Raw genomic sequence first — 21585 nt, forward strand, 5'->3', positions numbered from 1 at the left:
TATTTAAGAAATTTTCATTGTAAGATCATAATTATGCCTTTATTATTTTACCCCAGGAAAATAAAATTTTGTTTGGTAAGTTGTTTTTTAATTAATTAAAATTAATAGCAAATCTAAAATGGGAAAGTACCTTTCATTCTAGGTTTGATGCAGTCTTTCTGTATTGAGAAAATTAAATGTGTCAATAGAAAACTACATCTTCAACTTGTTTATGCTAAAAGACTGGGTAGCACTTAATTTAAGACTTGAAAATAAGGCCATTCATATTAAGAAGAATATGAAAGAAAAAGAATTTTATTTTATTAAATACCATAAACCAGACATCTCAAATTCATGTACATTACTGAACTCAAATCACCATTTTCATTTTTAAAATCATTTTAAAACTCTATGCCTGTCATAATGTTTGGCATACAGTAGACACTGAATAAATTATTTTTGAATGGATACTTGAATAGAGAATTATTTAATATAAAACCTAGTTTGAAATTCCCATTTTGCTATTCCCAGCTATTTACCTTTACATATATGACTTATCTTTATTTATGTGGTTGATGACAATAATACACATCTTGAAATTATTTCTGCTCTTTACTTATAAAGGATTATATTTTTGTGCATCAGAGAAATGTAATGTTTCCACATAAGCAGTAAAGCATTCTCAACAGAATTTTTATTTCTAAAATCTTACATAAGTAAACCCACAATGGTAATTGTTTTACTTCCCAATCATGTTAATGACAGCTGTTTACTCAAAGATACCCATGTTGAAAAAGAAATACGAATCCCATCTAACTTTTGTTATATGCCAAGTATTTGAAAAACAGAATATATCTTTTGTATGCCTGAAAGTTCTGCTAAATAATATGACTTGATTTGATATGGTCTTTGAATCACAATTTAATTCATTCCTGTTTATTTGTTCCTCTAGTATAAATCAGGTTATACATTATTTATTCATGTTTCTTTTAAACCATCTCAAATTCATTGCCTATTATATTTCCAAAGTGTACATAAATATGCATATATTTCCTTCTCTAACTTTCATCTACTTATGCAAATTTTTCATTTTGTATTTCAGCATTATCATTTTCATAAATAAATTCCTTATGACATTCTTCTCATGACATTCTAATGTATCTGGTTGCATAGAGCTCATTTGCTGTGTTTTAAACTCATATTTTCATGGTTGGTTCTTCTCTCACTTCTTCTCATATTTCTTTGCTATTCTCTTTACTTTCTTAACCTTCTCTTTTCAGTATTCCTGATGTAAGGTAAAATTTAATTTATAAAGAGTTTTCCCACAATTTACATTATTCAGTACAAGTGTATAAACTCAGTGTTCAGTACGAACTTTATCTTGAATTGTTGAACTCATAGGCAAACCAATTTATAGAATATGTTTTTAAGTGTCCCAATTTAAAGCAGCAATAGAAGCTACTCTGGGACACACAGAAATGATGAACAATCTTCAGGAAGCAAATTTTAAAATCAAAGTGGATGAATTCATCAATGTTACATCCCACCTCATTTTAATATGCATACCTTGTACTTGAAGAACAGTAGGAAAATCCTCATTGATTTGTGTACAAAGGCAAGGAGATGTGATCTAGGATATCCACATGGATGGGACCTGGTTTTGCTAGCACAACTTTAGCAAGACAAAGATTATTGGAAATGTTTAGGGGGGAGGGGAAGATGACAATGGGAATGTTAATGTGTTTAATATTATTTGGTGGTGAAAAATGCACTTATTGAAAAGCATTACTTAGAAAAGGTACCATTTCTATTTCCTGTTGATAGAAATATTTCAGCAAGGGGGCACCTGGGTGGCTCAGTTAGCTGAGCCACTGACTTCAGCTCAGTTCATGATCTTATGGTTCTTGAATTTGAGTCCACATAGGGCTCACTGCTGTCAGCACAGAGCCTGATTTGGATCATGTCTTCTCTCTCTGTGCCAACCCTCCTCATGCACTCTCTCTCTCTCTCTCTCTCTCTCTCTCTCTCTCTCTCTCTTTCTCAAAAATTAGTAAACATTTAAAAAACAAAGAAATATTTCAGTGTCATGTATACATACACAGTTCTAAATTAAAGACTGTTTTATTATAATGGATATGCATATGAATATCATATGTTTATATATATGACATCATTCACCTCCTATTGCTTTTCTAATTTATCAGTCTTCTTACTTAGCCTGAAGGTCCCTTTCTCCTAAGGTTGTTTTGGTTCACCTTTATTGTCCATTTAACTATTTCTTCCCATCTGACCAGAAACCTTTGCATGCTGTTCTAACGGCACTCTTTTCAAACACTTTATTTGCATTGTATAATAAACAAATAAATCCCTCTTGCCAAATGCATATGACAGCTCATGCTTTCCTTCAGCACAAGAGGACTTACGACTTGATTAGATTTAATCAGGGTTAAATCTAAGATGGAATTTTGCTCTAAGCCATTGTCCACTTATAAGATTATGAGTAGAATACCTAAGGGAGATTCTAGGTATTTTATGACCATGGTCTGTATGGGTCATATTTTTGGTAAAAGGAAAATCTGCATTCTTTTGTATTACTTGATGTTTTTTGCAGTCAATGTTTCCTTTTAAACATAAAATTTATTTTTACATGACATCATATTTGTTAATCAACTATGAGAAATAATCTTACCATGCCTAAATTCTCTCTTGTTCAAACTAAGCATCTTTTTATTATTCTCTATATGTTAAGCATCTGTAGGTAGTGTGTTCTTACTATATGTGTAAAGAAAATTGGACAGATGTACATTTGTGAGAATTATTAGTCAATGAGACTGCATTTCCTTATGTTTTCTGTTAGATTTCCTTAACTACTTAGTTTAAGAACAGATGTAAATAATACAACTGGTAGGTTAACAATGATTGAGCTGGTGAAGACTAAAAAATATTAAATGGGCCAGTAGCATTTTATCAACATAAGATAAGGAAAAAGGAAATATTTCTTGGGCTTCCACACCACTTAAAAATGAATAGTACTTCAAAATAAATATGAAGATTATTTAAGAGAAATCTGCAATGTAAGTTGAGGTGTACTCTTATTTACCTTTATAAATGCATTGTATTTTTATTTTTATTTAAATTTTGTTAATGCTGCCATTAGTAAAAGAAAAGAGTGTGGGCATCAGGCCAACACATTTATTCAGAAAGGACTGTGCTGACCAACACAATAACTACTGATCTAAAAATAGGACACCTTTTTTGAGATGCCTTTCCTGAAGTGGAAAAATACTGGTGCTGATTATTCTTACTCTTCTCAATCTACCTGGTGGATCAAAGAAACATTTATGAAATAATTGTTCATAGAAGAGATAGAAGTCACCTGAGTAATAATGAAGGTTATATAGCATATTGCTACTAATTTATATAAAGAAATAAACAACAAAACAATAAAAATCTCCCTCATTCTGTATTATCTTTCAGTTTTTATTCAGTCTCATTATCAAGTTCTTCAAAAGTATTTATCACACATAAAATCTTCATTGGATCACCTCTAATTCACTTTCTAAAACGTTGCATTCTGCTTTCTTTTTTTCCTTTTTTCAATTAATCTTTTCATGACAAAGCCCCTACTGCCATATTGGTGGTCACTCCCATGGACATGACTCTGACATTTTATAAACTTGTTTTTCCTACAATATTTGCAGTGTGAAAATATTTCATTCTTGTTTCCCTGCCTTTATACGTACCACTCTCTCTTCAATAATCAGCTACTTTAGTCTCCTCATCAGACAGCCGCTGTTTTGTTCATTTTACTGTACGTCTGTTCCCTTGGGTAGTCATTCCCTGTGACTAGCTTCGGCCAATGGGACAGTAATAAACTGGAAACAAGAAGAGGCTTGGAAAGTGCTTGTTCATTGGACTGCACTCTTGGGAGCCAGGAACCGTGAAATTAGGCCAGTCACCACCTGGCATCCCAGATGACAGCCAGCTTATCCCCAGAAGCAGAGCCCCCAAAGACAGATGATTGGCAATTGACCATAGGTGCACCGGGGAGCACAGCCAGGATTATAAGAACTGCCCAGTGAAGCCCAGTACGAATTCCACTTCACAGAATGTGTACTACAAAAATGGTTGTTGATGTATGGCACTGTTGTGGGTGGTTTGCTAAAACAAAAAAACTAACAAACATACTACTTTCCCTTTTGTGTCTAGATCTTAATTAGTGACACCACCCTCTATTGTATCATCGATCTAGAAACCCAAAGTTATTCTCTATTGTCTTCTTTCCATTCTGTCTTTCAACAAATGGTCTTTAATTATTGTTGTTATTTTTATTTTATGTTTTGTTTCATCATTCTTATTTTTAAACTTCAAATTATTTTAGTACTGAAGTAATTGAATATTTAATAAAGATAATTTGTATTTTTTATCATGTGATTATGCTAGAATTATTAAGGGAACGACTAAAATAGAATGATATGTTCATTTTGGAATATGGATTTTAAGTGCTTCTCTTCACACTTAGATTCTATATTCCACTATCTCTTTCATAACACACAATATTTCACTTATCTTATATGGTTCAGGCATGAGTCTATTGTTGATTCTTTTATTGTATATGTTATTTAATTAATTATGAGTGTTCCAACAGGTTTTTGAAGTCTCCTTTTTCAAAGATAGTATAGAGAATGGAAATATAGTTTATTTGTTAGGGCTTTCTTTTCATTATAAAAACCGGAAGTTGTGTCTGTGTTTGTTTCACTTAGATGTAAAATCTCCATCATCTTGATTCCTCCTTTAACCAAGGCTTTGCACAGCTTGCAAATAATACTTTTGTAGGTAATTAAATCTCTGTAGCACCTCTGTCTCATGGCCATGTTTGCCAGCTTTTCTAGACCAGAATTTCTATTCTCATCTAAAAGGCTAAGTAATACCCACAAAATCCTTGAAGGAATTTAAAATTAAGTTTCTGACAATTAGAGTACAAGAGGGAAAACTATTAAATGTCTGGCATTGGATAGTTATATGAGTGAGTGTCTTTTCTAATTACACCTATCATAAGTGCTATGTACAGGATGTATTTAAAAATACTACTTACAATTTTTAGCTACTTAATGCTTTGCTACTTTGCTCAAAAGACATGCCTTTTCTATAAATGAAAACAATTCTCCTGTTAAGTAGACACTCAGGACCACTTTTTGAGTCAATTGAATGTGTTATAGGACATTGTCAACATTAACCTTATTAAAACAACTCGTATCAAGTATTATACTATATAGTATGCTTATGCACCCTATTATTTCATTTCATTTTGCATATGATGTGCCTTAGTCATAGTAGATATTCAATAAACAAGTTAAAATAAGTAAAAATTAACAAACATAATTTCTCTATTCAAACTTATTTATTGACATTTTTATCCCTGTGTCAACAGGAAATATATCCTATTATACTATAATAAGTGGGGAAAGTACATAGGTTTGGAATCCAAGAAACATACTCCAACACTTAAAATTTTCCCTTTACATTAATATGTTGGTTAGAGGAGAAAGCTTATATAGAGGCAAGAAAGAATTCTAAAATACAGAATCTGAATACAGGTAATATAAATCTTACAAAACTGATGGGTACTTCACAGGGTCAGTGTGAGTGAGGGTGGGCAGATGGGGTAGATGAGGGACAGATACATGAATTTTTGCATTCTTGAGAGTATACATTTAAAACTCAATTAAATGAGAATGATATGCAATAAAGATTAATACTTTATTTTTCTTAGAAATTTTAATCAAAACTGGGCTTGCTTTTGCTACTTTTTAACATGACATCAACAAAATGTAAATTAAGTTCAGTAATTTACAAGTTGATAATTAGGTGCTTTTTTCATTCATATAACAAATATTAGGAATAAACAATTGATTCTTTTTTTCTGGTTTATATCTGAAAACTACTAGCATATTCCAGGATTAGATCTATGTGCTTAAATAAATGCTACTGTGTTATAAACAGAAGTGTTTATAGGGATTTGATTTAAATTAAGTAGCAAAATGCACTAATATAAGCCATTAAAAATAGTTTAATACTCAATTTAAACCACTGATGACCACAATTTATGGGTAAGTGTGTACCCTATTTTCTCACCAACGCTTCTGCTTTTTATTTGGCATGCAACCAAATTTCTGCTGTGTTAACATTTGCTCCTGGGAGGAGATGAAGGAAAAAAGGTCCTTAAGGTTTCCATTGGCCCAGATAGTAGAAACATCTGCTGGGTTCATGAGCAGCTTGCTGGCCCAAGTCAGCAGGGAAAGTTGATGCTTATCAACCCGGCCATATGAGTCGATATTTCCTGTGCCATGAGGCTACACAAGCTTAATCAAGAAAAAATAAGGAAGCACATTACATGTCAAAATCCCCTCACTAACTAAGCATTATATATATTTTTAATCATAGCATCATAAATTATGAGTTTAGGACTAACAAATAAGTTGTAACAAATGACAGATTTTATTGGATTTTATCATTCATTAGATAATTTTTGATAAGTATGGATTCCATACATTTAGAACTTTACTTACAGATTTGACCCTTAAATAAGGAGAGCCGAGTACTGTTTTAGTTGAGAAAAAGTTCGTCAAAAATTACATACCACAGCTTTTTTCATAGTCATCTTTGTAGGTACCTTAAAGATCAGTTGGTCAATTATTTCAGTAGTGAAATTGGGATTATAGTCCCATACATAAAGTTGATGAATTGTTATTAAATATACTGTTGATTTCTAACACACATACATTTACTACTTCAAAAATAGTTGCATTCAGAAATGTATACTTATTCCCATGTTGCTGCCAATACCCCAAATACTTGCAGCATGTTCTGTTTGTTTGTTTGTTTGTTTACAATTACCCTCTGATTTGGTTACTTATCCTATGAAATGCTCTAAATTTTAAAAACCTGCACCTTCCAGGGATTTAATACAACTTTTGGAAAACACAGCATTCAATAGATATCTAAATTAAGCAGTGAAATGTAGTAGCTATTATTAATCAAATGAATTCTGTAATATTTATGTTTATTTATATATGTAGACCTCATGAAATATGGCAGTCTATTTAGTTTCAATCTGATGTGGAAGGGAAACAGGACAAACAGAAACAGTTTTGAGCATGAATAACGTGACTACTCTATTCTTATTAGAAGAGTCTTTACCTCAGCAGGTAGACTAGGCAGAAGGAATATTTTGTTATTAATCTGATATAGTTGCAATGCCCACTTTACTAGAGAAGCAGCTCAATTTTTGGTTTCATGGATATGTTAGCATCCATGAGATACAATAGGCTTTATCCAACATCAGATTTACCCAAAGGTCACAAGACAAGTGATACAACAAAGGTGTCAAGGACTAGCAGAAGTTTTGTGACTCCCTGAAATGCTTCTGAATGTGCACAGTTACTCCTAATCCAAGACTAGACTGAGTCTATTTAGAACCACCCCCCAGAGAAGCCTCCAGCTCTGGAGTCTATTCAGTTTTTATGCCTCAGTAGGCACACAGCTTTTACAAGATGATGTCATCAGTTTCCATTCTCTGGTACAATGTTATTTAGTCAATACTAATTTATTATTCAATAAATATTCCAACAATGAAATGTAGGTGCTTAGTCTAGTACATAGCCACCTCTCCAATTCTCATTTATTTTGGATCCAAGATACACCTATGAATTCCTTCAAGACCAAAGATGATTCAACCAGGAATCAACTTTTTAGGATGTCTTGAAACTAAAGTAAAAGCGAAAAACCAGCTCTTAATACTTTCTTTCCTTCCAGTGAAGAGAACACTGGCTTTGCTATGAATAATATTTTTTAAGTTATCATTTTGCAACCATCTCTCCAGAACATCCATTCTTTAAATTTAAGGAATCAGTTGAGATATTTTTAATTCCATTCCAATTTATTTTTTGAAGTTTAATTTTAATAATTTCCATTTAAAACATTCTAATTCATTATAATTTTCTATTAACAGATTTAAAAAGTAGTAACACCAAAAAAGGGATATGAGAAGATGGCATTAATTCCTTCTCTGCCTCATTAAAAGTATAATTCTTTGAGATGACTTATCTGTACAAATCTATACAAAGTATCAAATTTCATTTTAATATTTTTCACACAGCTGTTTCCACTTGCTCTCATAGGGCAATGTTCCTCTAGATCTAATGTGGCACTACAAAGGACTTGAACATCAAAGCATGTAAACATGGACAAGATGGGTGAAATCAACATTAATGAAATATTTGTGCATTCAGAAATGATCAAACAGTGAAAAACACATCCTATTAACCACTGTGTAATTACATTTTTTTTCAAAAGAAAGCTTGTTCCTTAGGGAATATCCAAGTTGATTTATATGTTACCACATATTGATCAATACTTACATGATTAAGGTGTGACATTTCATGCGTTCAAAACTTGTGCGCACACTATGTCCGAGACAATATCTTAATGTCTGTTAGAGAATGAAAAGTAATACATGTATCTGTCTCTGCTCTCAAGAACTTTCTACATGTCTCAGGTTGCTATACTGATGGTTTCCTTGTGCATAAAAATTCTGTTATTAGAGCAGAAAACACTCATTTCTATTGTATTAATCAAAGGAAGAATTGTTTCAAAAAGTTCATAAAAGATACTCTTATATGGGGGAAAATTCAAATATTTTATTGCATCACTTTGCAGTCCTTTGGGAACTCATTATTTATTTTAAAGCATAGTGTTGTTATCCATTCAAAGAAATACATCTTTAAAAGACTCCTTTTAAAAATAATGTGTACACCCATAGTTTACCAGAAATACTTTCCTTTCTCCCAAACACTACTGCAGTTTTTAAAACAAGCAATAAAACAGAAATTCTCCATTACTAATAATAAGGAACATCCCAAAGCAAGGACATTTTAGAGTGGAAGTAAGGAATAAATGGTTTCTTAAAGTGTGGGAGGATATGGAAATGTACATAACAGTTCTGTTTTAATACAACTCAGGTCAGTAAAAGATGAGTCTCTTATTTACAATGTAAAATAAAAAACCAAGTTTAGTTACCTTTACAAATTATCCCATGAGTTAATGGATTCCTTAAACCTCAATAAGGTTCTTGATTATGGACACTATTTTTACAATGAATCATTCCTAAGATTAAAAATCCTTAATTTGGGGATTATGATGAATTAACAGAAAAACAGTACCCTCTGACAATGTACACTGAGCCATTTCCCTCAATGGTTTGCAACTGCATGTTAGAATAAATTCAAGCTCCTTCTTATGACATAAAAAACCCTGCATGATCTGGCCTGGATGCTCTTTCCTCCTTTATATTGGGCCACCTAGTCTGTTGTTTTTCACACACCAGACTTTTGTTTTGTTTTGCCTTGTTGTTTTGTTTTGTTTTCAGTACCTTCAGTAGTCCACCTCTTGCTTAGGTTCTTTTACATCAGCTAACTTACTTTTTTGAATACTGGCCACCTCGCTCCAACATTTTCATCCACTGGCAATTTTTAAATGGCTGGGTCTTTTTTCCCATTTAGGTTTTGGCTAAAAGGTTTCACCACCTTCTTAGCCAGGCCTTTCCTTTATAAATTTGTATTTTCTTGTTTCACTGTTTATATTTACTCTGTAAATTCTAAAGATAAAACTTTATATTATTTCTAGCTTGTTCACAATTGTATCTCTAGCACCTTCCATTTGAAACACATTCAAGGCACAAAGCATGTATTTGTCAAATACATTAACGTCATGAAGTATATATTATAGCAAAATTCACTATAAATGTGAAGTTTCAGAAAGCATTAACATTGTATATGTTTATGTGTATAGTTCATATGTCTAAACTTTTTGTACATTATTGGATGACATGTTTGATACCCTATTTTTTCTTAGTTGTATCTTATATCCACAACAGCTCAAATTTTCCTATTATATCCCATAATCCAAAGAGTTATATTCAAATAGACATCTCTGTTGCTTTTTTAATATTTATTTTTGAGAGACAGAGAGAGAGAGAGAGACAGAACATGAACAGGGGAGGAGAAGAGAGAGAGAAAGATACACAGAATCTGAAGCAGGCTCCGGGCTCTGAGCTAGCTGTCCGCACAGAGCTGAAGCAAGGCTCAAGCCACAAACAGTGAGATCATGATCTGAGCTGAAGTAGGACACTCAACCAACGGAGCCACCCAGGCGCCCTTCTGTTGCTCTTTACATGAACATCTTTATTCAATATACCAATGCAATTACTTAAGATTTCTTCAGAGAATAAAATGTGAAAAAAATATTAATGTATAGGCAGCCTGGCTAATAGTCAATATAATTTTATCGTTGCTGAGTATGCAAATATGTGGTGCCATCCAAAAGAAAGAGATTAACAAAATATGTCTCCTACAACTAAGTCAAACCTCTAATTAGCAACAGCATATTACACAATGATTATTTGATTTGTATATATATTTTTTTCATTTGGAATTAGGGAATATCAGCATAAAATTCCAACTGAAGTCCAAATATCTCTTCAATTTACAGCTTTCCTTTTTCTGTTTACTTTATTTTTGTAACTACATTTTGTATTTTTTAAGCAATTATATATATGAAATTAGGGTTTAATAATACTTGTTCTATTTTCTTGCATTTTTTTCATTTAATTTGCCCCTGAAATGTTATTAGGAATTTTAATTTTCCTCAAGGTTATTATATATTGTAAAAGGTATTATAATTTAATTTTATTTGTTACTTTCTTTAGATCATGGACATTGTTAGACCTACTGGGTAAAATAGAAAATATAGGTGTCACTTTTTCCCCCTTCTTGTTTGTCATCCTTGCACAGAGGCCATGCTTATTTTCTTTTTATGGTTCCAATGTTAGTATGTGTGCTGCCGAAGTAAGCACTTTTCCCCCTTTTTTGTCTCAGGTTAAAGCTTTTCCCAGAACTTCAATTTTCAACAGTTATGTCCCACCCAGTACTTTTTTTTTTTTTTTTTGCTTCCAGAAGATTGATTATTGCACATTCAGCACTATATTCCTCAGCCTGTCTTGAGCAGAGGCCTACCATCTGTGTGTTCCTTCCCAGAATATTTCCTCCAGGTTGACATCTCAATTTAGAATTTAGTTACGTGATTGAGCTTTCCTGTGAACCAGACTGTGATAGTGGTCGTAAATTTCTTTTCTCTGGAAGGCTGCCTCTCAAATGTTCATCAGTTTACTAAGTAAAGCTAGTCAGTTCTATCTAGGTCTTGCTCATTCACCCTGAAGGCAGTATTCTAGAGAGATAAAATGAATTTATACACACATGATAATTACCATGTAAGCCTATAGGAAGTCATAAAGATAATATTAAAGTTCTCTTATTCTTTTATTATAATGCTTTGTAAGATGTACAGTTTCCTTTTCATTTTAAAATTATATTTTTTGCTTTTTATTTTTCCACATTACAATATGTGAAGATGTATAGGTATAGGAAGAAAAACAGCTTTATGAAAATAAATGTGAACAATTCATCAATTTCATTTTTTTCTTGAAAAACTAATGCCCATTCAATAAATTACTGTTTGATTTTTTGAGAAAACTCAAAACACTTTAGAAAATAAATTAAGTATAGATAAATTAATTAAAACAAATATATTTTAATGCCTTTATTTTAAAAATCTATTTCAGTTGCAAAACCCAATATATTCGTATTTAATCTAGTTTACTACCATGATATGTTAACAACTTTTTGTTTACTATGCATTTTTGCAGAATAAGAGGCAGAAAAACAGGCAAAGAATGAAAAGAACTGATTTTGTACAAACATACGTTTTTTGAATGTTGAGCATATTTTTAAAAATATCAAATAATGTTAAAAAATTGTTTTAATGTTTTATTTATTTTTGAGAGAGAGAGAGAGAGAGAGAGACAGAGTATCATGAGGGAGGGGCTGAGAGAGAGACACACAGAATCTGAAGCAGGCTTCAGGCTCTGAGCTGTCAGCATAGAGCCCGACATGGGGGTCAAACTCACAAACCATGAGATCATGACCTGATGCTTAACCTTACACACCGCTAAAAGTTAGATAATGTTTTAAAACATACTAAAGCAATACAACCAGTAAGCAAGGACATAAAACAGCTATAAAATAACATTTCCTAGGATATTATAAATATTATATGAAACTGAGAATTTTGTAAATTAAGGAAAATATAAATTTGTGATATGGCTGAGTAATATAAAACTAATGGAGGAAATTGAAGACATTTATCTTATGTAGAAAACATAACTGCTGGGAATATGATACAGAAGGCTGAACAAAAACATTTTTGAAAAGTAGGGAAAGGCACTGATGTTATATTTCACCTACATTACAAATTTCTTCAGAACCAGCCCTGATTCTGATAATCAAGAATTGACTCTAATAATAAATTCTATCATAGACAGCAAATGGTAACTGGTTTTGACATGATGTTACGTAGTTAACTAGGTCACCCATTCGCAGTCCTTGTGTAGGTTAACTGGAAAGAATCCAATTGTAATCCCATCGGTGTCCTGGTCTGCTATGAATGTCCAAGAAAACCTATTATCACATTCTGGAAAAGGGAGAGAGAGGTGAAATTTCTACAGGAGAATTATGATTCTCTGGGTCAGGAGCTGTGGGAGCCACTGTAAATCTGAAAGAGCCTTTTGTCATGGATCAGAAGCCAACAGAGGCCCTGGGCCAAACTTTAAGTACACAGAGAATCTGCTCCAGGAGTTGGGAGCAGAATGGGTCGCTCACAATGGCCATAGTGAACACCAGAATCTGGTCTACAGGATTGCAACTGCTGAAGCTGCCAATTTGGCACTGTTGTGCTCTGATATCAGAAAGAGAAAGCCCTTCCAACCTTCCTGGCCTTGCAAGACCCACTGCCCGCCAGCTTTGTTTCTTCCCTGCCTTGGTCTGGCAGTTGCAATGGAACACAGGTCTCCAAAGTGCTTCCTGTCTCTATGGAAACTGGCAAGCAGCAGCAGACTGATGGCCATGCTCCATAGTGGCTGGGCAGAGGGGTGGCACAGAAAGTGGATACCAGGTGTTATCCCTATAAGGCAAACTGAATCCTGAAAGGATGGAGTCAAAGAAAAATAAATGATGTGGTAGCCTAGGAAAACAGAATTCTTAAAGTTTTTCACACAAACCTAAGAGCTAGAATGAAATTATGGAAAAAATTACTAGAGAATTCTAAATATTTGTAGGAACAGAGGACATTCCAAAAGTGGAAACATTTTGCACTTAGTTATCAGTCTTAATCTTCCCTCCAATTTCCTTTTTCACATGATAGAGCATTTGCTGCACTTCTCTTGAGAATTTTAAGCCTGCATTAATAGCATTTGTGCTTTTCAATCCAATAGGCTTTAGTATGCAATATGTGTTTTGGTACACACAACTACTGAGCCACAACTTTCACATTAGAAGGTTATTTGTTTAGAATGCCTTCAGTAATTTAGTGGAAGTAATAGCATGCTGTGTGTGCATTTAGATATATTTTTAGACTCTAAGCAATAAGAATGATCTTGAACTTTCGAAGATTCAGGTTCTTTGTATAAATCCCAAACCTGTTGATTGAACAGTAGAGAGGGAGTGAGGAGGGAGAGAAACACAAAGCTGAGAAGAGTTGAGGGAAAGACCTAAAGTATAGTAAACTACCTTTGTATTTCAGTTAAAAATGAATTGCCTATTTCTGTCATTTCTTATATTTCGGAAGCTTTAGCATATTATGTATCTATTGATCCATTTGACACTCCTGCATTTCATAACCAAAATATGAGAACCTTAATATGAGTTAGTATTTTGCATTTAAAGTGAGGTTCTGGGAGCACCTGGGTGGCTCAGTCGGTTAAAAGTCCAACTCTTGGCGATCTCCCGGTTTGTGGGATCCCTCTCGGGCTCTGCGCTGAAAGCTTGCAGCCTGCCTCAGGTTCTCTTTCTGCCTCTTCCCTGCAGGCACTCTCTGTCTCTCAAAATAAATAAATAAATAAACTTAAAAATAAAACAAAATGGGGTTCCAGAGAGGACACAAAAATATTTAAAAACAAGCCAAAACATTATGTATGCCATTTGATCCAGATGCCAATAACTCTCTTTAATTAAATGATTCGGTAGGCCTCATTGACAGTTTTCATTAAGTATAAAGATCTTCTAAAATGAAGGATCAAAACAGGTGGCATTGTTTATCTTGTGAGAAGTTCATGCTTTCTCATTGAAAAACTGTATCTTAAATTCTCGTCACATCTTGTTTTTATTTGTTCCCCTTCACTGTTGTTAAAGCTGGTTCTTCCTTTGAGAAAGTTGTGCTCATTTTCAGGAAGAAAAATAATGAGGGTCCTCAGTTCTTGCTACATAGCTCACAAAATTTGATGATTTACCCTGAGAAATCACTGAATGTAACTCACTCCCTCTCAGATGTGCAGAGACTCCAACCTCTGCCTGTCTGTCTAGATATATCTCAGGTGATTATTGCTCTTAGTAAGTAAGCACTCATGCACACTGTGCCCTGATCCACTGTTGTGGCCCACATTTAATCTTTAGCGCAGGTAGAGAGATGGAGAAAATCATTGCTTTCACTCATCATCCATTCAGGAGATAGTGAGGCTCGAATGATGCTGATTTTGGAAGCAGAGCTGTTTTGGGGGATCAGTGTTCAAACATGCATCCTTACCTGTCTGCTCTCTTTCAACAATACTGCTGGCTTCAAAGAGCTCCCTTTGCTGCTTTGCCTCTCTCCGGCAACGGCACATTACAGCAAGGTCGAGGGGCCATGATCTTAGAATTTGCTTCTTTATGTCCTATGTGACAGTGTGCTAGGTTCTCCGTGGTCAGTCAATGAAAGCATTATCGAAACGTGTGAAGCAAGGACAGCTTATAACTAACTGAGGTCAAGTGAGGCCAACAGGAGTCAAGACTCAGTTCATTTGATTTTGAGTTTGGTAATTCCTAATCTAGACAAGGAAAGGTTTGAACTGTTTTTCCCTAAGTATATGAGAAATGGAAACATTGAAAGAATAATGGCAGCTTCTCTGTCTGCTATTTAAAGACAGGGTCAAGAGACCCATCTTTGCAGGCTATTGAATAATTGCTCTTCATTAAAGTGTCTTTCACAGCAATAAATTAGCAAGATGTTTCTACATAACTACTGAAACTAACCTAAATGGTTTTCAATCACTGATGTTAGTTAGAAATAAACTTGGCAGCCTAAGAAGGTTCAACAGAACAGAGGAAAAAAGGAGATCATTTAAAGCACTTTTATTGAATCATGTTGGGTGGGAGAGGAAAAGGACTCTTGGAAAATGATTTGAGGATAAGGGGGAAAAAGACTGAGGAGACTCAAGAAATGAAGAAATAATTTCAAAAATGAATTGTATTAGATTAGAACAAGTTCATTGGTTTTCAGAAAGAAATAAAATTTTTATTTATACTAGATGTACATGGCCCAACAAGAGACAATCCCAACAAAAGACAATCGCAGCAAGTCCCAACGGTCCCAAGAAGAGACATCAAAAGTAGCTTTTCAGTGGGTGTTTTATAAATGTTTAACAACTGGCTCTGTGAGAAAAAAAACACTGACTTGAGTTGTTTGCCAATTTCTGTAGTGAAAAGATTCTCAGTATGGTGCATTTCCAGCTACCAAAGCATGTCACTGAGCATAAAGAGAGAAGACTTGACTCTCCTGAGTTGGTATGACTCAACTCTAGCATATCACAGCTTTTATTTGAATTTCAAGTGTTCCTTCAATCATTAAAAATAGATGTAAAAGGGGGCACCTGGATGGCTCAGTCAGTTGATATGCTGACTCTTGATTTCAGCTCTGATCACAATCTCATGGTCTTGGATCAAGCCCCACATCAGGCTCTGTGCTGGATGTGGAACCTGCTTGAGATTTTCTCTTGAGATTTTCTGTCCCTCTGCCACTCTTAATAACTTGCATGCTCTGTCTCTGTCTCTCTCTCTCTGTCTCTCTCGAATAAAAAATAATGAAAAAAATATAAAAGTTCTAAATGCATCTTTGAATTGTTTGACTCAAACTCTATGCTTGTTTCATAAGTTAGAATTAAGTTTACAAAGCAGTTTTTTGGTTAAGCACATTAGGTCTGAAGACAAAGTGCAAGAGTTCAAAACCTAGCTCCTGTGCTTTCTAGCTGTGTGGTTGTGGGCACATTGCTTAAACTCTCTTCGCATCAGTTCCCACATCTTCAAGGTAGAGATGACAACAAGGTTGGCATGAAACGTAAATCACTGATAAAAGAAACGCATGTAGAATAGTGCCTAGAATATTGTGAAGGCTCAGATAAGTTTAGCTGTATTTTTCTTATATTTACCATTGTTTTAGTGACTGTGGAGGAAGAGATAACAGAGGAAGGGTACTGTTAAAATGGATGTTGATGCAAGGGAAATTGGATGAGGAAGGGAAGCTAAAATATTTCCAGTCCCTGAGGTCTGTCTACCTAAAAAGGCTTAGGTAGTGCTTATTATACTTTATACTCAAGAAAAGTTATTATCTTTTATGTTATTTCCCTTCTGGAGAATAAATGTGGCACAGTCTGTCTTTTTATGTTTCATTTTGGGGGCTGAAAATGGTATTAGATGTGTCTTTTCTAGATCACAATATCTTATGTACACTCCTCATGATTTTCAATTGGAACTTAAAAAAACTATTTTAAGATATTCTATTAATAAGGGTTTTATAACTTAAATTTTCCTTATCTTTTTTTTTCTTGGTGAAGAATCTGTCTCTCCTTGCCCCTCTATTTTGACCATGAACAAATGCAGCAGACTTAAGTTACTCTGGTCATTCTACTGTCACAAATTCCCCTGTAAATGCCAGCCTCTGCCCTATGAAGATGCTTCATTTTGGACAATGAACACCCACTGGGAGTTCCAACTCACAATACAGAATGTTAAGCAATATAGCCGATTCAAAGATAAGGAAGACAACCTCATCACCTTCCCTTTAATTAGCTTAGGAATAAGTAAAGGAGACTGATACTTACGCAATAATGAAAAGGAACAAATAAAAAAGGGGAGGAGGAAAATGATGGACATAAGCTGCCTGGAAAAATAGCCGACTTCTGCAATTCCACTAAATTGGAAGTTTTGTTACCTTTAAATTTGATCATAAACTTGTTTGATAAGAATAACTCCTTGGAAATCTAGGATGGTGCTGAGCTTAGCTAGAGAAAGCTACTTATTTTACAGTAAAGCCCCAAATGGTATGACTAAAGCATCTCACAAATTTTTACAGATGGGAAAAAATAATGAGTTATATACCATGCCTGACTTCTTTTTCCCTGGCCATCACACCCTCTCTCAAAGTTTCTGAACTCCTCAGTCTCTTCAGCAAGTTTCTCTTCCTCTGTGCATATTTCAGATGTTTATTCATACAAGACAAGGCATATAGTAGGCTCCCCACAATATTTGGTGAGTGCATTGCAAATGAATCCTTAATTTGGTAACATACTAATGTTGCTAGATGGGAAAATTGTTAACTTCTTTGGAAAGACTCTCTGAAATGAAATTAAATGATGACCTTGAGCCACAAGGAGTTAAAAGAGAAAAGTAGCAGTTAACCTGATGCTCTCTCCAGGTTATAACCATAAGTAAAAGGCAATTCAAAGCCTGAGAAGAAGTTTGACTGCCTACAAAACTGGCTTTTGAATTGATTTTGGAAACCACATATCCTAAGGGTATTTAAGATTAGTAGATTCTCCACATGAGTTTGCTCTCTATTGGGAAAAACTAAATTATTTGACTGCAGGGATTTTAGGCGGCCGGTCCCAGGGAACTGAAGTCATAATACTTTAAAGTCAGAATCCACATGGGGAGAAGATGGAGGGAAGCTATCCTAATCTCCCACCTGAAAGGACAGGTGTAGCTGTGCTAAGTGTATATACAGGAACTGGCATGTAGAACACCCTAACAATTATTGTTTCCTCTCCTCTATAGGCCAGTAAGGAAAGATTGAAATAATTGCCCAAAGTGAGTTCTGAATAGGACAGGATATGTAAGAGCACTTGATATTGACATCCTTTGTTGTTTGATTTTAATGTTATAACTGAAATTTATGAGGGCATAGCTTAGCTATGTATGCAATTGGAAATTTCATTGTCAAAGGGTTTACTCGTTTATTTTGTTGTTGTTGTCTAATTCACACCTAAGCCAATAGTGATAAAGTTACTATGGCTCAGCAGCCTCTGTGGAAAAATAAGAATAAAATACTGAACTTTCAGAACAAACTACAAATGGTTCATTGACTTTGTTTCACCATGGAAAATCACTTAACCTCCCAGTGTCAGTTTACCCATCTGTGAAATGAGAAGGATAAGATTTTCTTATGGGGATGTTTTGAAAATTATTTTGCAAATGCAGCGGATAAAACCATTGCAAGCATCACTGCTCTTTTTCCACTTCTTTAAAGAAGCAGCTGATATTATTTATGTACCAGTTGATAGTCAAATTGTCATCTGGGGTGAACTGTGTATTCTTATTAGCAGTTGTGTGCTTTTTACTACTTAAAGAATCCTACCTCCCCCAGCTTGTTCAATTTATGTGTTACATCAATACCTGGGAATATTAGCCAAATATCTTAAAATCATTCTGAGCTTCATATTTATGAGCTGCTCATCTGCTATCTCTGGTAATTATTCCTTCTTTCCGTTTTAGCTCATGTTTTCTCTTATGTGGTTTTTCGCTTCACCTCACTTCACAAGATTGATAGTTCTCCACGTTTCGTTGCTAGAGGTCACCTCTGAGCTGAAGGCAAAACACATCCCACTCTGGCTCCTGTTGACTTTCAAGTCAACTATCAAAGAATTTATTCCAGACATCTCCTAACCTCAATTTAAAAACTCCACCCTAAAGATTACAGGGAGATATCCTGGGGAGTTGCCATAGTGACTCTAAGAGGTTGGTATTGAGAAGACAAAGCTACTGATATCAGATTTTATACTTGATAGGCTTAATTATATAACATGGTCTTGAACCTCTGCGCTTGTGTCACTTAGGTCTGTAAAGAAATTTTCCCCTTCAGGCTCTTCTGTCTCTTATGGTGCCAATCAACAGGCTTCTTGGTAATATGATCCTTTATGCCAGTAGCTCCAGCATAACCTCAAGTGGTGCTCGTAGTAATGATAGAATCATTACAAAACGAAAGAAGAAAAGGGAAATATATTTCATAGGTGTGATTAAGTCATCATAATGTTCTTGCATATGTAAATTATCCTTGGCTTAATGAACTACCTTGCTCACATAACAGTATTTTAACCTGGCTCTGGAAAGTCATTTTTTTACCCATGTTGATAATTGTTACCAGACTCGGAGGAGCTCATCTCCAGATCATCTTCTAGAGTGAAATTTATGTATTATGTTTACACGTGCATGAGTTTTTACTATTACAGGTGTTCTTATTAAGTAAAGTTATTGTATGAATTATTTTAATAAATTAGTATGATACTTAGTAAGATAGAAAACTTGATTATATTCTAATGATATCCAATTGGACAAGGGTTATTTGAAATGCAGGGTTTATTTTTTCTTGATTATAAAAGAAATACATTCATAGAGGAAATCAGGAAACAAGAAAAAGGAATAAGGGAGAATATTATCTCTTCTCCTAAGTTAATCTCTTTAAGAGTTTGATGGATATTCTACAAGATGAACAGTTCTTGAAAGATACTTACATTGTTTTCTCCAATAGTTTGTGTTTCTAAAAACAGCTACGTCTACAAAAACTCTGGTAAAATAGGATTCCTTTTTTTTTCTATTATCAAAAATTGAATCTAAAGTCTAGTATCCATATTTCATGGATTTTATTCAGGATTATAAAAGCTACCAGGCAAGTGTCTTATGTGTTTCCTCTGCTGCTTTAGAAAGTTCAATTCAGCCAAAATTATTCCAGTGACTTATCTTCAAAGATGACTAGAACCACGCCCTATGGTTAATGTGAGGCCAAAGGAAATTAATGACAATCATGTTACTATTTGCATATAGATTTTCATGTGTGCCTAGGAGGAAAAGAAGGTTTTCTGGAACCTATAAGGGAGTCCGAAGGAGTCTTAATCATGTCAAAATGGTTGTCCTCTGATTAAGGATTTTCAATTTTTTTTTTCCTGTTTTTTCGTAATACATAGTTATGTTCTCGTTTGGTTGGTTTAAATTATATTTGGAGTGAGAAGTTAAGCCCAGTGTAGCTTTTGGGAAGTTAATCATTTTATAACTCTCATTTAATCAACATTTTCTTTAATCCCCTTTTAGGCAGCCAAGGGCAGTTTCCACTAACACAGAATGTCACGGTTGTTGAAGGTGGAACTGCCATTTTGACCTGCAGGGTTGATCAAAATGATAACACCTCCCTCCAGTGGTCGAATCCAGCTCAGCAGACTCTGTACTTCGATGACAAGAAAGGTGAATACATTTTCTTTTAAATGTTTTAATCACATTCTGAAATATCCTAATGATAATGAATTTATTTCTTCTAAGATGATTCAAATTATTCGTTTTGATTACCAAACTGCTGCTGCTTGTATTTAAACATGTTAAATATTAAATACTTTAGTTTGCAAGTCATAAACACTAAAGATAACCTATGTCAACTTTTTAATAAAATAAACAGTCAGTTCTGTTTCAAAAAATGTTTTATGCCTTCTCTTAACCATTATCTTCTCTCTAGATATCATATTACTTCATTCTTGTAATTGCCTTGCATATAGATTAAATACATTTTCCTGACTCCAGGTAATATAACTTTTTTTAAAATTAACCTTAGTTTAATATATTTAGAAGATGCATGATTTTGGAGAGTTTTGTGACTTTATTCTTATGAATGGGCTTGAGAGTAAGAATTATAGAACCTGTTCCCATAATAAGTTTAAGTATCTCCATGTTTCAAAATAAACTAAAATTAAAAAGCTGTATTTACTTCAAGTTGAGTTAGACTTCATTAATTAACTGGTCTCCTAATTGGATGATAGATTTTGATTAAACATTTTTGGAATGTAATGAAATTCATAATATTTAATTCAAGCAAACAACTAAAAGTATGCACTGACTTTCCAAGCCTTTATCCATTATTATAAGGGTGGGAGGGAAGTGAGTTCCTGAACTATAATAAAAAATATGGAGCTGTTGCTTTAGATAATTTAAATTACATAGGACATAAATATCTATATATCAGCTATTTAACATGGTCTTAATATCTGGGTATCTTATGAATCTGTCTAGATAACAGTAAGAAAATTCGAACTCAGCTTCATTTCAATAATTACAGTGTAGTCAAATTAGTCCCATAAATGTACACACTCCCCCTAAGATAGAAATCCACTGTTTTTTACCTTGCTTTGGTTTTTCCTCTTTGATGTACTCTAGATTTAAAATGAAAATGTTAGCTCATTTTAAACTTTAATATATAATGAAAGATTGGTTAAAAATCTATTATTCCACTCATCAGGTGATGGACATTTAGGCTTTTTCCATGTTTTGGCTATTGTTGACATTGCTGCTATGAACATTGGGGTACATGTGCCCCTATGCATCAGCATTTCTGTCTCTCTTGGGTAAATCCCTAGCAGGGCTATTGCTGGGT

General features: G+C 34.0%; 1 protein-coding gene and 1 non-coding gene across 4 annotated transcripts in view; one reads left to right on the top strand and one right to left on the bottom strand.

Annotated features, from left to right (window-relative positions):
• CADM2 (cell adhesion molecule 2) overlaps positions 1 to 21585 on the top strand; it is a 1075698-nt gene that overhangs the window by 796712 nt on the left and 257401 nt on the right. For all 3 annotated transcript variants that reach the window (XM_029939146.1, XM_029939148.1, XM_029939147.1), the window contains one exon: positions 20259 to 20408. In XM_029939146.1, the coding sequence (XP_029795006.1) occupies positions 20259 to 20408 (150 nt within the window). The remainder of the gene's footprint in view (positions 1 to 20258; positions 20409 to 21585) is intronic.
• On the bottom strand, positions 10781 to 10891 carry LOC115293037. The gene has a single exon (XR_003909307.1). It is a non-coding gene; the product is annotated as a U6 spliceosomal RNA (small nuclear RNA).

This window comes from Suricata suricatta, chromosome 5 (genome assembly GCF_006229205.1).
Source record: "Suricata suricatta isolate VVHF042 chromosome 5, meerkat_22Aug2017_6uvM2_HiC, whole genome shotgun sequence".
NCBI classification, from domain to species: Eukaryota; Metazoa; Chordata; class Mammalia; order Carnivora; family Herpestidae; genus Suricata; species Suricata suricatta.